The 18,548-nt window shown below is 35.8% G+C and overlaps 1 protein-coding gene across 2 annotated transcripts in view; it reads right to left on the bottom strand.

Annotated features, from left to right (window-relative positions):
• LOC131427713 (transcription factor mef2A-like) overlaps positions 1-18,548 on the bottom strand; it is a 72,355-nt gene that overhangs the window by 29,784 nt on the left and 24,023 nt on the right. For both annotated transcript variants that reach the window (XM_058591153.1, XM_058591152.1), the window contains exon 2: positions 15,627-17,007. In XM_058591153.1, coding sequence (XP_058447136.1) covers positions 15,627-17,007 — 1,381 coding nt within the window. The remainder of the gene's footprint in view (positions 1-15,626; positions 17,008-18,548) is intronic.

The raw sequence follows: 18,548 nt of genomic DNA on the forward strand, positions 1-18,548 counted from the left end.
AAACAATAGACTCAAAACAATTTAGTGTGTTACTTTATTTTTGCTTCTTGATGATGGTTACTCCAGAAAACCTCAAAAAAGTCCACAAATTAAATATACCTAATCATAAAATGAAGTTGAGTGAGATAACTGAATCCGTGAAAATATCAGAAGATGTGCTTACAATTATGCATGAACATTTGACCATAATAAAGTTCTTTTCAAAGTGGATGCCGCGCTTACTCACAGTCGATCGAAACCAACAACAAGTTGATCATTCAACGCAGTGTTTGGCCTTGTTTAAAAGTAATAAATTAGATTTTTTTACGTCGACATGTGACAATGGATGAAACATGGATCCATCACTTCACTCCCGAATCGAAAAGAACCATTTGTTATTAGTTTGCTGGACTCAAACATGGTCGTACAGACACCGATGAATTTTTTGATCGTCACTGTGTTAGCATTTTATGTTGAAAGTTTACAGTTTTCTCAAATCCAGCTATTGAGTAAAATGATCAGACCGAGGATTAGTTTTGGTACTGTTTACAAGTAATAAATCGGTTTTTTTACGTCGACATGTGACAATGGATGAAACATGGATCCATCACTTCACTCCCGAATCGAAAAGAACCATTTGTTATTAATTTGCTTAACTCAAACATGGTCGTACAGACACCGATTTGATCGTCCAATTCAAGTGGTTACTATACATCCACAAACTAGTTACATCTGATGAAGATATCAGGAGGCAGTGTGTTTACAATTATGCATGAACATTTGACAATAAGAAAGCTCTTTTCAAAGTGGATGCCGCGTTTACTCACAGTCGATTAGAACCAACAACAAGTTGATGATTCAGAGCAATGTTTGGTCGTGTTTTCAAATAATAAATCTGAGTGGACTGCAGCCGAAGCGTCCAAGGCACAACCGTCAACTTGGAAGGTTATATCTTCTGTATTTTGGGACTATCTTGAGAAAATGAAAACAAGCAATAATGCAATAGATGCAAAAATCAAGTAAAAAGGACCACATGTATCGATATTTACCCACCAAACTGAGCTTAACTCCATCCGATAGGAGCAGATTAAAGGACAAAGTGTAAAAAATCCATGAAGTGTAAAACGTAATCGAGAATATCACAACTACTTAGATCTGATACAAATTGCGTGATCTTATATTTTATGACATCAAATCAAACAGTTGAGCCAATTTGCTGATCATTTTAAACATTTTATCGTATGTGCAAAGTCCGAAGAAAGAAAACTTTAGAATTCCAGTGAATCCGCGGCAACAACATCATACGTACGATTTGAAAATTGCATGGCTTAAAATTCAATTGAATAAAATACAAAAGTTCTTTTCTTGATTCGCCTAGTAGTGTGATATTCCTGTATTATAAATAAAAACCTTCTTCTTCATAGAGCTCATTTCTAGCTAACTTTCCAGATCGGTTTGCATACTTCTCAAACGAGTGCTTCATCACTTACGTCACTTATTCGGTAATAGTCCCGAAAGCGAAAGTTTCCACTACAAAAATACGAGAAAATCTAACGAATAAAGAAAAAATGCGGATTGTCGGTTAGGTAACTTATTCAATCTCCGAAACTGGAAGTGTCAACCATTTGATATTAAAAAAAGTAGTTAATAGTAGTTTATGAATCAACAACCAATAACTATTGTTGAACTAGGCTAATATGTCTTTCTCTATAGAAAGGTAATAGCATTGCAGAAAACCCGACATTCGATCGGAGCCTCGAAGACACCATGTGTTCTACTCAGCTCGACGAGATCGAAAAATGTATGAGCGTGTATGTCGGATATCCATTCCATACGCTCAATTTTCTCGTAGATGACTGAATCTTGGACTCATTCGAAAGCCACTATTAAATTGAGAATCAAGTTAAAAAATCAGGTAGCTGACATTTCCAGTTTGAATTTTCTCGATTTCAATAAGCTTAGACTCGTTTTAAAGTAACAATCAGATCAAGTTTAAAGATGAAATGGCCGACACTTCTGGTTCCGTAAATATGATCGTAGAAGTGACGTAACCGACAAACTGCACTTTTTTCTTTACTCTCGTTTTTCTCGGAGATGGTTATACCGATTTCAACAACCTTAAGCTTATTTAAAAGCTTCTATCGGGTTGTGAATCAAGTTCAAAGATTCAGTGGCTGACACTTTCGGTTCCAGTGATATGATCGCAGAAGTGACGTAACCGACAAACCGCACTTTTTTCTATGCGTTCACTCGGGGATGGATTAACCGATTCCGATAATCTTAATCTCGTTTGAAATCTACTATCGGATTGTTAATTAAGTTCAAAATTCAAATGGCTGACTCTTCTGGTTCCGGAGGTATGTGACGTAACCGACCAATAGCATTATTTTCTATCCGCACGAATGACCTTAAGGTTAAAACCTCTATAATCTGAACAAAAAAACATGTTGCCAAATATGTGCCATAAACGTTGAAGCATACCTTATGATAAAAAAAGAACCAGAATTTTATTAGAAAACGAAAAATTTCAATTTTTAATAAATTTCTTTATTATCACCTTCAAAGTACTCTCCTCCTGCGGCAATACATGCATGCCAACGCTTGATCCAATTTTCTATACAAGTTTTATAGGCCACCGAAGGTATGGCCTTTAGTTCACACAGCGAATTCTCTTTTATGGTCTCTATGGTCTAAAGCGCCTTCCCCGCAATGGCAATTTGAGTCTGGGGAAGAGGAAAAAGTCACACGGAGCCATATCTGGAGAGTACGGTGCTTGCTTGATGATATTGGTTGAGTTTTTGGCCAAAAACTGCGACACAACCAACGCTGTTTTTGAATGAAATTCAGCTTTTTTTGGCACCAGCCGAGAAGCGACGCGTTTCAAACCCAAAACATCAGTTAAAATGTGTTCGGCTGATCCATAAGAGATGCCCAACAACACAACAATCTCTCTAATCGGTACAGAACGATTTTGCAACACGATTTGCTTTGCCGATTCAATGTTTTCTTCAGTAACAGATGTTGTTGGGCGGCCAGCGATCTCATCATGATCCAAGCTTGTACGATTACCTTTGAAGCGTTTATACCACTCGTATGCCTGTGTTTTTCCTAGACACGACTCACCAAAGGCCTTTTCTAACATTTTCAACGTTTCGGAACACTTAAATCCATTTGCAACACAAAATTTGATGCACGCACGTTGTTCTAAATTTTCATCCATTATAAAAATCGCCACACGAAAATTTTTCAACTTCTTTGTATAGACGCCAAACAAAAACTAATCGTACGATATGCGAATGTGTATAAAAGTTTTGCCAACGTTGAGAGAATAAAAGTTTACCGATTTAACAAGCGCGGGAATTTTAAAATGAAAATTCCGGTTCTTTTTTTATCATAAGGTACTTTTGTTATATACCCAAGTAAATCCCCAAGTAGCAAACGTAACTTATTGAATTTTCAAGATGTTCTACAATTGATTTAGAAATTTATGTTAGATATGTTCAGAAAGATTTTAAAATATTTTAAAATTGGTTTTGCAACTTATCACTGTTAAGTTTCACAATACTACCAAAAAAATCACTGTAGAACAACTTTAAGTACATCTAAAACAATTGTGCAGTAAATCACCAACTTGTTTATGTTTCACTAAATTTCTGCAAAAAAATTCACATCGTCATGTGAAACGGGTGTAACTATAACAATTGTGTAACTTATCAAAAACTTCCCAAACGGCTGTCATAATTGTACCGGACACAATATACGTCGAAATTGCTTTAAATCTCTAGTAAAAGACAAACTAGTGAAATGATTGATGCTCTCCGCAAGGCAAAAATGATTAGTCGAATTGATAACCTTGCTGTAAAAAATATGTCTCAGCTGAGTCCGCATAGTTTTGGCTGCCTCATGAATTTTTAGGTCAGTGTGTGCAGTTTTCTTCAGTTTTAGAAAAACAATGATATAAAATTCAAAAGTTGCAAAAAAGTTGTGCAAGATTTATCTGCTTGAAATGAACGCAAAACTTGCCGAAATGACATTATTATCATAAAAGTTGCAGGAATACAGCATTACATACGCAATGAAAACAAAAATCAATCAGATAAATTGTATTCGGTTTTCATCTCGCGAAAAAAAAATAAGCAGACCTGACATCACTTTTTGAAGATATTGAACGCAAAGTTAATTCATCACAGTTACTCTCATAGTTATATATTACCGATTGTGCAACTTGTTTTTGCAACTCCAGCACATGGACTTACCAATATAATACCTACAGTGAGTATCACAACAGTCGGGCCCGCTAAGATGAATGACTATACTGTATTGTTGTTTAATTTAACTAGAAGATTACTGATAAAAAAAACAAAACGTAGAGCATTTTCTCCGAAATATTAACATTGTCATGTTTCCTGTTATTTAGATGATATATGTCATTACGATGGGTGAACCTTTTTCTATCCAACTCACTGTTACCATCGATGCCATATTGGAAAATATTCAAGCAAAATTCATTTCGAGATTTTTCAGGTTTTTTACACATTGATTTGATCAAAAGCGTCTGAAAATTTTAAGAATGTTTGAATACACGTATTTTAAACACCATTCCGATGATTCTCAATAAAAATAAAAGACTGTTATTTTCACAGTAATTGGTGCACAATCATTAAAACACGTTAATTCAAAGGCGCTTGAAAATTTCGGCCGTACGAATACATGTTTCACCATAAAAATGCAGTTCGTTGTCGATTTTTCAATTACAAAAACACAAAAGATCAATTCTACAATATGTAGTATTCGTTTTTCATTTGCAGATTATTTTACAAAATCCATGTTTGTGTTAAGACCAGTTGCATTGAAAATCAAATGTGAAACTTATTCATTGGAAATTAAGTTTGCATGTTTTTGTAAACGTCATTCCATTTCTTGTTTACATCACGTAGTAGTTCTTACGAGTTTCACAATTGTTTTTTTGCTGATTTTATTACTGCCTTTGTGATGGGATCGAGGCATGAGTTTTTGTATCAGTTGCACAATCGTTGTGAATAAATGTTCGTAATAACGGATGAACTTGAAGATATGTTGCACAACACAGAAAAATTGCGCTTTTTCCATAACACAACAGTTATCAGTATAGTAATACAAACTAACTTGATAAAATGCACAATCAGTAAAAAAAATTCAGGACAGCAACTTAACATGCTACTTGGGTCTGAATGAGCTTGTAACAAAAATGAGTCAAAATTCATGCTAAACGACAAGAGACAGGTATTTTCACACAACTACAGCTATAATCAGGGACTGCACAGTAAACTTGGTAATACCCCAAGGCACTCCTCTCGGACCCTTTTCATTTTTACTCTATTTGTATGAATTGCGCCTTTCGTTACAATGCCTCAAATTACCATACGCCCACCATTCAGAATGCTTCCATCTTATAATAGATTCGGAGGACACCAGATTCCTACAGAAACAGGTGAATGTTATTTTCAGGAACTTCTTTTTACGTTTCGTCTTCGACTCGTCAGTGCATAAGCAGTTTACTTTGAACTGTAAACCCCTTAACGCTCACGGGGAAATATTTTTCCCTTCTATAAACATCGTTATTGATTCTTCAATTATTATTAAATCGATTTTTTTTTTACTGAATGTTAAAAAAAACTTATTTCCAAGGCTTTCTGAACGAATAAAAAAAAAGAACTGTCAATCTTTATTGCACTAAAAAAGTTTGTACAAAACGACGTATAGGAAATAGAACACATAATAAATGTGTTATGTGCAATATCCTCTTGTGTTAAACAAGTACACGAGAACATTTCGTAGAATACCATAACTAAATATTTATTTATACTATTCTGATAATTAAAGCAATTGAAGCAATACATCTAATTACGATATAATAAACTCAACTCTTCGTTTATTTATTTCTGAGGATCATAGGGAAAATATTTCTCATGAAATTATAGGAAACTTATGCACCCTGCTATGTTTTTCTGGTGATATTCTCTTACTTTACACCCACAATAGCTAAAATATTGTGTTGTACTGACATATTTCGTCCTGGACATCTTATGAACGTGAAAAAGTTAAGGCAACTTAGCCGTTTAACATAAGCCCTCTAAGACTTCAGTTTATACATTACACTGCGGTGGGAACGTGAAAGGTATTCTGCAAACAGCATTAACTTTACATCTGCTTAGCGATGTAAGTTAAACAACTGGGTCACGCTGGAGGTTAAACATAAACTGCCAACGCACTGACGAGTCGAAAACGACACGTAAAACCCAGTAAAACTGCGTGCATACGCCTAGCATAAACTTTAGGGATTTTTTTGAACATACCCTTCAATTAGTTTGCACTAAATTTAATGAGATCAAACGCATCGAAATGTTTTGTAATTTCAACTGCTGCATTCAGCTACACGATCTCCCAAACTTTCTTTGCTTCGTACTTCGCCGTTCTCCTTCACTATAATCAATCAAGCTATCAGGAATGTTGTAAACTTATCGATCTGGACCCTTTATTCGTTCGCCTTCATCTATGCAGAACGATTTTCATTGTAGTTCTGTTACAATCTCGAACTGGTTGCTTTAAATTGTTACGAAAAATTAATCAAAATATGCATTCTCTTTATTGAGAGAAATGTTCAGTTAGGGGGTTCGTTTAAATAGTTATGTTATATATATTAGATTACTGTATTCTGATATAAAAAGTGAGGAGGTTTTATGCCTACTGGAGATAAAGATTGAGGAATTCAACTCCAATGCTCCCAGATGAGTAGATTAGGTGCATTTTTTCCACTTAGCAGTCATATGTCTGTCATATCCGATGAAAAAGTTTTAAAGTTATAAAATTTATCCTCCAGTGTTCTAGTCGTCTTATTTTAGATCTAGATTTATCAAAATGGCACCTAACAAACTCTTGATATTCCATTCCTGTTTTGGAATTTAAATTTCCGACTTTGCGGACGATTCATAACCATAGTATGGCTAGTGCTACGATCCTATTGACACTAAGAATCCTTCCAGGTCGAGGCTCGAACATACGATAACTGACTCGTAAGACTAGTGCCCTATGCATTGAACCGCCAGCCCGACAGGATTTGAGCTACCTGTAAATCTTTTTTTTTTTTTGCAGTGCACATAAAAGGAAAATGATTTACGAAAACTAGAAGTCTCAACCTGAGAAAGCTATGTTGAAAAGGCTTAGTTTTAGTTAACATTATTGTTCACACGACGTAAAGAATACGAACGTAGACAAAGTAAATTTACATATTTGTGCAGTAAAAAAGAAGAAACTCTGAAATTGCACTAAAAAATAGATTTATTTACATTGAACGATTAAAAAATCGGTGCACACCAGAACCCACTGATCTCAACATAACAGTGCATTTACTAGAACCATAAAAATAAATAACCCTCGAAGTGGAAGATTGCCGGTACTGCCCACATTACCACCGGCGAAAAATGAAGTCCCCGTCCGCTGTTTGACGGGTCGCGCTCAATGCAAGCGGAACGAACGGACGTGCCCGAGAGGGATGAAAAGAATCAGAACCAATTAAGAAATCAGCAAACAACACTGAACCTCCCGAGTTTCTGATTCCGCTACTGGATGGTAATCAAAACAACAGTCAACATGACTCTACAGGCTATCATCGATGACCGACAACGAAGGTCAGTCGGAGCAAAGAACATGGACATGGGGTGCTGCAGATTCTATGAGCTCCGAGACCAAGCACAGAATTCGCACTGATAATCTCGTAAATACTGCTCAAAGAAGTTCCTCATGGTCTTATCACGCATTCCCCCGAGTTTGTACTTTATTTCTGAGTGCATACTATTTCTTCAGTTCACTGCAGTTAATGATCTGATAGACTAACCATCCAACAAAGAAGAAGATGCAACTCAACTAGCAGTGTAGAAACCTAAATGAATTGATGTCAATTTGTCATTCTAAACCAATTTGTGCAATGTGAATATTCCCAAAGTTGTTTTTCCACGAAGAAAAAATTAAAAACTTATTGATCCCAAAAATCTATAAAGTTACACAACAAAAGAAACTTAATCCTTAGGTTTTCAATACAAATAAGACTAATACAAATAAAATCCGAGCGGAGTGTGCCTGAAACAGCATGACATTTCTCTTACTACCGCCACACAAACAAGGGCAAATGATCTCGATAGGTCAAAAATGCGAAAAGTAATAAAACAAAAATAAACATTAAATAAGCTCACCTACCAAAGTTTACGGGAATGCAAACAATAAACAATAAAAAAAAAGTTAATTTCATCCACCTCAAAGTGATCGAAGATCGCGCCACTGCGAGGAATGAAACAATACTTCCCATTCTATGCCAATTGCCAACGTTTCTACTTTCCAAGAAATGCCGTGGCTCACGTTCCAGTGCGGTCTCTCTAAACCGTGAGCTATTTTATTTACATTCGCCAACCATCTACGACGAAAGAGAGGGATATGCTACGCAACATGCTGACCTAAGGTGTTGAGTTTGATTACATCAACAGTTTATGTTCTCTCGGTTGATCGGATCGGATGGAATTCGGGTATGAAAGCTATTGGGACCGGGAAACGTACACGAAAAGAAAAAAATAAATTTACCCGACATTCCAATCAATAGTAGCAAGGAAAAGACATGGGTTGAATCGAAAGTTTAATTGAAAACTATCTTCGATGCAAAAGTAAATTGGATTGTTTTGATTTAACAATGAATAAAATTGTATCTTTCAAGTAACGCTCAGTTTTGTGATAAAATTATATTGAAACGCACAGTATTGTGAAGTAACTTCATGATTAATTGTCTGCTTGACAATAGATGTAAATTCATAAAATATTTTTATCCGTGTACAATTCTTTGCACAGCGTGATCTGGGTTTTGATCCGATTCGAAAATGATTCCTGAATTGACACTTATTTCTATGCATACACAGTTCGCAAAAATCTTGTGATTTTACATCTTATAAGATGCACATAAATAGAGCGTCGTTTTATACACAAATTTGTATTCAAGATGATGTAAAATTATGTGATTTGAAAATTACATGGCTTGAATTCAAAACGAAATAAAAAATAAAAGATAGCTAAGCTACAGCGCGACTTGAACGGAGAAACATTAGATCACAGAGCACTTCCGTTGATCGGCTGAACCACAGAAGCACATATCCGCTTGATGAATAATTGATACGTATAATCTTATTCAGTGGTACTTGGTAATCGAGTACAAATTGCACTAGGAGTCTGTAAAATTCTGCACAAATGGAATTTTCCCTCATTTGGTATGTAAAGTTATTTTGTGCTGTGCATATTTTGAGCAGGAAATTAAGCCTGAAGTCACTATACAATTCTGTACGTTTCAGTAGGAATAGTTCAAACGCGACACTTAGTGCTAACAAAAAAAAACAGTTCTATTTATTGAAGAATCAATGCAAACTAATTTAGTTTTGCATCGCTGATGATTTGAAATCGAACTACCGATTCAACTGTTATCTATTTCATATTACTATTAACTTACATGTCTTGTACATTTCATTAATTCTTTCCGTTTTATTCTGAAAATTTGTCCTTGCCGTTAAATAGAGAGTTGTGATAAATTTTCAATTGTTTTCTTATTCAATAATATAATTTTTTTAAGGCACACTGCTTAAGCTCTAAGATGCCAGATGCGAAATTCAATCATGTTTCTAGTCAGACAGATCAAATAATACTGTCGAAAACTCAATAAACAGTCGAGTATAAAAAAAAACGATATAAAATAAATTGAACTTTCCGTACTATTAACTTTGAAGATGAATATTGCACCACATTTTGCCGCATACTTCTTGAGTAGACAGGTTAGCTTAAAAATATTAAAAAAACATGTAACTGAGTGAAAACTTTTGTAATTTCTAGCCAAATTAAAAACACGATTTATTCAAAACTACCGCTAAAAAACCGCAGTTGGAAATTTTTCACTTCATAATTGACTTAAATGTGACAAATTTCGCGATAATCATATTCGCAGCTGGTAAAATTTTCCCAGATTAGAGTGAAATGTAAACTTTGCCTTAAGATGTTACATGGCATACTTTGTCTTTCCCAAATTGATCTGAACTGTCTTTTAAAAAGGACTAAACCTTTCTAACCTTTTTCCCTCAAATAGTTGACACAAAATGACTAGAAAAAAGTATTATACTATTGGTTTTCATAAAACTGAAAAACTTCCATATCGAGTCCCACACTGAAAAAAATCGGTTCAAAACTGTACAATCAATTTGCAAAAAAAAACTTTTTTTTATTAAAAAAAAAGTTTACAGTATCTTTTTATTTTATAAACTAAACAAAAGTAATGATCATCCCAAAATTTAGTGAATCTTAATTTGAGATGAGATTTCACAGAATGCTGGCTGCCCTATATTTGAAAAAAGTTTCAGTAATGGAAAAGGAAGCGTTTTAGTTGCAAACACTTTCTTCCTAATACTGTCCACTTTAAACTATATGGACGGTTGGGAGGGACAAAGTTTCATTGATTTCGAAAGTGGTGTTCTTTTTTGTAAATTGACTTTAAATTTTATAAACCGATTTTTTTTTCAGTGTAGGATAGACGAATTTCGCTCAAAATCGTGTTCGGGATTGGCAGCATAAAACTATAACATAACTAACCTTTTGAACAGGACGTTTTTTTCCAATTTTTGGCAATTAATTAGAGACAAAATGGCAAATCCTGATGTTTTCAAAATAAGTCTAAATTTCTAAAGAACATACTGAAAAAATTACTAATCGAATTTTACTGTAAAAACAAAATCGATCTTGAAAATTTTAAGTTAAATTACAAAAAAATGCCATTTTTTTACTTGAATGGAATTTTGTCTCAACATAGACAATTGTGTTCCCTGTCAACCTTCAAAAAAGTTTTCTAATAAAAGTTTAGCTTTTCCAGCACTGAAACATTCTGCAAATATCGGGCAACTAGCAACAGTTTGGACAAGAAATAGTTTTTGTTGGAAAAACTTTTATTCATTGAATGTGCCCATCTTGCAATATATGAACGGTTTTTTGGGAAGGTAATCAACAATCTTGGGACAATTATCAAAATCAAAAATGAGTTTCTTTGTAAACCGATTTTTATTTTAAATCAATTTTTTCCAGCGTCGGACTCGATAAGAATTTTTTTCAGTGTTTTTTATTGAAAAATTGAACGGATTTTGTGAAAATCACTAGAATAAAACTTGTTTGTAGGTTTTATCATTTTCGACAATAGCTCTTTGAATAAAAATTCGTTACAATTTTAAAAATGCCGCTGGACACATTTTGGAAAGAACGAAGTATAAAATGTGATTTTTTGACACAAAGTCTGCATGTTTCATTCATTTCAGAGGGTGTTGCCAACATTTGTTCGAGTTGGTGCAAAATTCGTCATATTTATAGAGAAGAGTTTTTATAACATAAATTTTGTTTTTAAATTCCGGAAGGGGTAAAACACCATCTTGTATACGCGTCTGATTGAGATCAAACAATTTAATAAACAAAACAGACGTACTAACAGTAAAGATCTTATTAAAAAATAAAGAACTAGTTACTAAGTTCTAAGTGTGACTACAAAACAAGTTTGATTGAATTTGCTCCTTTCGCGCTTCGTCTTCGACTGAGTTTGAATCACTTATAACAAAATTGCTCGGAAATCCTTATAAACTTGATCACGTGCAACACAAGAATTGTCACCATGATTGTAAAAAAGATCACTCAAAATAAAATGGAATTGACACACAAACATAGATATTTGAAAAAACGCAAACTCTTGACTGAACACTGGTCTAAATAATTAACATTGCTCGATAACCTATGAAATACCATTTCAATCAGCTGCAACCAGGACCAGATAAAAGCATAAACGAAATAGGCGGTCATCTAGTAGGCTAAGGAGTTTGGAAAACGATTTCTCTTTCTCATAAATATTTTGAATGTGGAAAATGAAATGTGCGATTTTGGTAAACTAAATTTCTAATGCATTGAAGCTGGATGTTAAAGATTCAAACCATAAAGAATCATTTTTATGATTTATTACCCTTTGTCGGATGATCAATTAGGTATAGATTAGGGATGATTCACAACAATGCCTCTGGCTGATCTTCACTCCAGATGCGGCAATTTTGCTTGTTGACGTATCCATTCAACCAGAAATAAGCTTCGTCGCTGAAAACAAATTTTTCGATAAGTGTCCATTCATGATTAAATTATAGACCAAACGAAGATTCATGATTAAATTATTGATCCATCTGATCAAGTTTCACGATGACACAAAACACGATTCACGCATGATCGGTCAAAAACAGTGTTGCCAAAAAGATACCAGCAGAACAATCACCCTTTAGTGGAATTCGTGTATTTATTTTGAGAATTAAATACGTTTTTAATATTTAAATTTTATTTCTAAAAAGCATAATCAAAGCAATTGTATTATATCAAGACATTTACAATCTACAGTTGAGATTGTGGCCATCGATAAAGTAGATATTGGTATTATAGCAACATTAATAATGCGCAACTCCTGCGTCACCTGTCGGATCGTAGAAAAGCCTAATGATCACTCTTTTTGGCTCCATAATAGCATTTCATGCGTTTGGCCTACAATTTTAGTAGACCTAGTTTTAATAAGTTCTACGAAATAGAATAGAAATATAGATATCAATCTTACGATATGTTTCAAGAATCCGTTAAGAATTTCAAATAGAAAATGATGTGTCCGATTTAGTCCCACTTTTTTGTCCGGTTTAGCCCCACACAGACAATTCGTTTTCGAGACACAATAATATCTCTATTGGATACGTAATCGAAAGCTCTCAATAATTACTGGAAGCACGAGACGATGCTCAGAAATCACGTATACACAAAAAATCAGAAAATTAAAAAAAATCAGTTAAAAACGTACACGTTTGAATCCAAACTAAATTGATTTAGCGTCATCTAGCCAACTGACATCTGTCTGTAACATCAAAGCGCGATTATAACACGGAAAAAGATTAATTTTACAGGTGACATAATTCTACCAACGATACCATTCATAACTACTTAACTTTTCAAATGACGCAATATTACACTAGTAGGGGAAAGTATTATAAAGAGCTCCTGCTGGCCAAAAAGCCTCCTTCCCTTTCAAGTATTCAAGACTTTTCTAAACAAAAGTTTTATCACTAACACTATTTTTTCGTAAGATCTTTCTGCTATGCAAGTTTGGCAGTTGTCGTTTGTTGGAAAATATGAAAAAAACTGAAAATATTATGAAGAGGCTTCTCGAGGTAAGGTTTTGCTTCCACTAAACAAACAAGTTAAAATCATGTCAAACGTCTAATAGTCGGTTGCAACTTAATAATTAATTTTGTGCAGTGCTAATGTCTATATTTACAGTAAAAAATTCCAGAGGAACAAAGCCTTTTCTTTGATATACGATTTTTTTCATAACAGTCACTCTACGGACATTATGCCCACCTTCGATTTAACAGTATGCTTCGAGTTAAAATATTGTTTTCAAGATTTATAACAATTATTAAAACAAAATTTAGCGTTGTGAGGATTAAAAATGTTGGTTTCCACTTGTAATTAATTGATTATTCAATTGATTCTGATGCGAAAAATATCTTCTTTATCTGCTTTTCTTCTATATCGACATTCCAAAGGGGATTTTGCATCATTATTGTGGGGCATACCACTGATTTGTTGTGAGGCATATTATACCTGGGTTGCTGGGGCATTATGCCTACGGCAAGCGAAAAAACTGAGAGTGTGGTCGTTTTTGAAAATGTGAAATCATTGAAAATTATGTTCTTCAGGCGTATTGCAAAGAAATACCTACATTCTAGAAGAAAATATATCAGTACATTTAGAAATATCTCAATGTTTTCTTAAGGGGGACATATAACATTTAACCCTACAAATTTTTACAGGCTCCGAATATAATTTGCACTCGGCTAGCAAATGCGATTGTATGAATTTATATGCACCGTTTACCAGTGAAGCACATATGTGCATCTGTAGTTCAGTCGAGTAACTGACGATTGCTTTGTGATCTAATGTTTCTTGGTTCAAGTCGCGCGCTGTTGCTCTCAATGTTTTGTTTTTTTTATTTTATTCGATTTCATGTCACGTATTTTTCAAATCACACAATTTTGCATATTCTTGAATATAAATTTGCGTGAAATACGACGCTCCATTCAATTGCATATTTTAATATGTAAAATCAAAAGAATTTTTTGCCCTGTGAAGGTCAATGTACACAGTTAGAAAAACTTTCATCTTTATAGATGCACATAAAAGGAACGTCGCGATTCACTTACATTCACAATTCAAAGCATGTAAAGATAAGTCATATCATTACCTTCACAGTTCATTTAGCTGTAGCTTATATCGATACAGACGTAAAATTTATTTTTACATGTTAATAGAAGTAACATTGTGTCATCAACGAAGAAATTACGGCATGCTTGAATTTACGTCAAACGTTAATTTCATTTTCTCTAAAGCGTATGGTTCAAAATATTTGCTAATATACAAGATATCTAAGTTGTTCGGTTTGACTAATTTAGGTGCAGTTGACATCGAAACAGTCATTAAATTTATTGGTACATGTTAATATATGTAATATTCCATCAGCACTCTATGAATTACGGCATGGTTGAACTTACGTCCATTAGTTCAACAACTCTTCTGATGACAACTTTTCCGTAAAACGTTTCACAAAAAAGTTAGAATAAAAAAAGTGATTTTTCAGGAGCCACCCTACTTTTACTCGGGAAAATTGATGTAACTCGATCAAATGAAAAGCTAGAGAGGTACTTTTTTCAGCAAAGTTGCTCAAAATAAAAGTTTCTACAACTTCATTGTACAACAAAATCATTTTTGAGTTCAATTAAGAGAGTTAGATTTCAGATTTCAATCTAAATGAAGACTACCCTAGTAACTTTTTTCATCAAAAGGAGCGCCATTTGATTACAAACAACTTTTGTGAAGACACAAAAAAACTAATATTTAATAGTGGAAATATTTTGTCACACTAATTTACCGTTTCGGACCACTGTGCACTTGTAGAAAATTTTGTTTTTCTCATGTATTTTATTTATACAGTGCAATTCAACGGTTGATAAATAATAAACATAAAACAAAAATGAAATGTTCTGTATGACAAATGCAGTATTTTTGGCACTACAGAGTTGCTGTTGAACTGAGTGACTATAAACAACAAGTTGACTTACATATAATAAGACAAAATCTTCTAGTTAAAAATTCAGTTTACGATGAAATAACAAAAGAGACTTCGTAATAGACTTAAAAACACAACACTGGCATAGCAACACCAAACCGAGAAAAGGTTGTAAAGTTATTGTTTCAACTATTCCGTCATTGCTCCAAGCAGTAAAAAATAAACCCGTACATGATCATAGTTCATTATTTGCTCTACTATTGCACGCCAACGTTCGAAGCCGGCACTGCTTGGGCAAGCATTTGATCCAATACCACACAGTTCTAACAAAAGGGCTAGTGCGACGGAGTCATTTTCCACGGTCATAACCCAAATCAACCGTCCAACCGTACGGTTCTCGCATGCATTACCGGGAAGCTTCGGGTTTCACCCGGCCAACATGTCAACAAAGGAAAGAAAGTCCACTCACCTGCTAGGAATGCCGCCGTGCAGGGCGTCGTAGATGCTGGTTCCATGCTGCATCAGGGCTACGGCCGTGTGATCATGAACCGGCGATGATTGGTACATGTTGGCAGCCGCCACCGAGGAAGAAGTGGTATCACTTCCGCGAGGTACGTTGATCAACTGAGTAAAGCTCGTCAAACTGCCGTCCAGTTCATCGTGCGAATAGCCGGATGGGCTACGCGATTCTCCACCGCTGCTGTTGCCATTATGTGCATTCTGCTGATGATGTTGATGATGATGATGATGATTGAAGTTGATAACGCTCTTATCGTTGTTATTATGATAAACTGCACTGTAGTCTTTCAGATCGTGCAGCTCGTGACTGTGATGTTGGGGCGAATCGCCTCCCAAATCGGCCCCTGGATGAACCATACTTCCGCCACCCCCGAGAGTCAAATAGTGATCAATGGCGCAGTTCTCATCCTTCAGCGTATCCGCTATCACCTCATCGATCGCGGAACTATGATGATGGGGATGTCCCACCTGGTGATGGAGATCTTCGCCAGCATGTTGCCCCAAGGATGAGGGATATGTCGGACACAATGTTAACAAACTGCTCCTCATGGCTGACGATTCGCTACTAATGCTATTGATGCTCAAATTTAAATTCGACTGCTGATGCACTGGTGGCTGATTCTGCGGATCGTGCGAATGATGATCGCTGTAAACTTCCCTGTGATGGTATTGGTGATGATGGCTTAAACTGCGCTCGTCGGTCTCCGATTGCTCCTCGTGATGGTGAGGATTTCGCACAAGATCAGTTGTCTTGTAGGACAGATCGTATGGCCAACTGTTAAACGAAGGATCTTGACCGGTGTAGCTGAAGTAGCCCACCTGTTGATGCAAATTCGGACTGATGACGGACTGCAGCGTCGAGTAGCGCGGTGGGGACGCCAGCTCTGGATTCACATTTGCCAGTGTTTCATACCTTTGTGCACTCTCCTGTAATTGCTTCGAACTTGACGTGATCACCGAAGGAGTGTTTACGTGCTCCTCGCTAGTTCTGATTGATGAGAAAATCATAGAATCACTTGTGTGGTCACTACCACCTACACTACCGTTGTTGGCTAGCTGTATTGATAACGCGCCAGTCTTATCTCTCACGGCACAACCGGCCGCCCCGCTATCGGAATGTTTACTAGTAACGGTTTCACTTTCACTAACTTCCTGCGAATCCTTCCGTGAGATGCTCGATTCGCTATCGATCGTTGAATGATCAGTGTGCTGCCGATGTCTGGCTGAATTCCCAGCGCCGTTATCGCTATGCTGTGCACTGGTTTGCGGTGACACAACAACTGGTAGCTTGAAGGCAGCCACAGCCACATCATACGTCGTATCGGTGCCGTCTGAAACATAACACAAAACGAACATAAGAAAATACGAAAGAGTAACAACTCAGCAAAAAAAAATCTTCTAGACATAAGCCAGAACAGGACGCAACTCGATCGACAGTTTTCACTGTTTTATGTGCGCACGGTTTCAGCATAGCACAAAGCAAAACAAAATAATAATAAGTTCTAAGGTCACTCTTTCCTAAACCATCCAGCATTGCCTGATCGTGGCAAAGCGTTCAGCACAAACAAATGAACGGATAAAGAGGAATCGAAAAACGCCACCCACCGAAGACAAAGGGTTCCCTCGTTCGCTATGACTTCGTGTCTTCAGTTCGACGCAGGACGGCTTTGTCTCGCACAGATCATTAGAATGACTCAAATATGTGCAGCGCTGCGCTATGCATGATTCATCCTCATATGTGTTCTGCCTGCCGTTTCCCGTTCCCGGGTAGAATTGAGTGACTACTGCTGCATAAAACACTGCAAGTTCATTCCAGTTGTGGCGGACACGAGCGCGCACTCACCCTCTAACACATACAAACACGTACGCTCCATGCTTCCCCTAGCACTTGCCACTGTAAGCTCCGCCCACTTACCCACTTGCATACATATGAGCAGTAGGACAGTGGATGGAAAGGAGTAGCACGATCGGAAATTACTACCGCTCACTTCTATGCTGGACGTTATTCTGGACGAGAGCAAGTTTTATATAAAATACTTTTTTATGCGATCGTCCGTTGGTGGAAGGTTAAACGTTTCACGGGTGGAAAGGGTGATCGCAACTCAGTTCAGTGGCATTCGAACGACGGTGATTGGTTAGGCCTTTATGTTAAAATTATTTATGTGAAAACTGAATTTTGGAACACTTTAAAAAATGTGATTATCAGAATACTTAAAATTCAATTTTTTTTGAACATTACGAATAATGATTGAAACTACGTGAAAATTCAGAGATGATTTTTGCACACAATAGTTAAACTTGAATGGGAATACATAAGAAAAATTTTTAGGTAAAAACGGGCCAAAAATGTACTTGAAGTTTCCATAAAAATAATTACCACATATAAATAGTACAACACTAACACAGACATAAAAATACTCAGTGCACATTCAAGATAAAAACAAAGGTTTTGTACTGAAAGTTTCTTCTCCAGAAACCACATTGTGTAACTTCAAACTTGTAAACCCTTCTATACGAGTTCTAGTAACGAAAAGACTGCTGTAAACTAAAATTTCCAATGTATTTCCTGCCAAATATCACGCAGAAAAAAAGATTGTAAATAGGATTAAATGTGGATCTTTATTGGAATCGATAGAACGATCAATATAATTTAATGGCTGAAGATAATTTCATGCAAACATCGGCCGCGGCTTCGCTTTAGATGGCCCATTCACAAGGACAAATTTTGACACGCTCTCTCCAACAAGCCGCTTCTGGCTGGTCTTCACTCCAAATGCAGTAATTTTGCATGTTGACGTATTCCTTCAACCAGAAATGGGCTTCTTCGCTGAACACAATTTTTTGATAAAAACCTTTTTTAATAAACCTCCGA

Source organism: Malaya genurostris, chromosome 2 (assembly GCF_030247185.1).
Source record: "Malaya genurostris strain Urasoe2022 chromosome 2, Malgen_1.1, whole genome shotgun sequence".
NCBI lineage: Eukaryota > Metazoa > Arthropoda > Insecta > Diptera > Culicidae > Malaya > Malaya genurostris.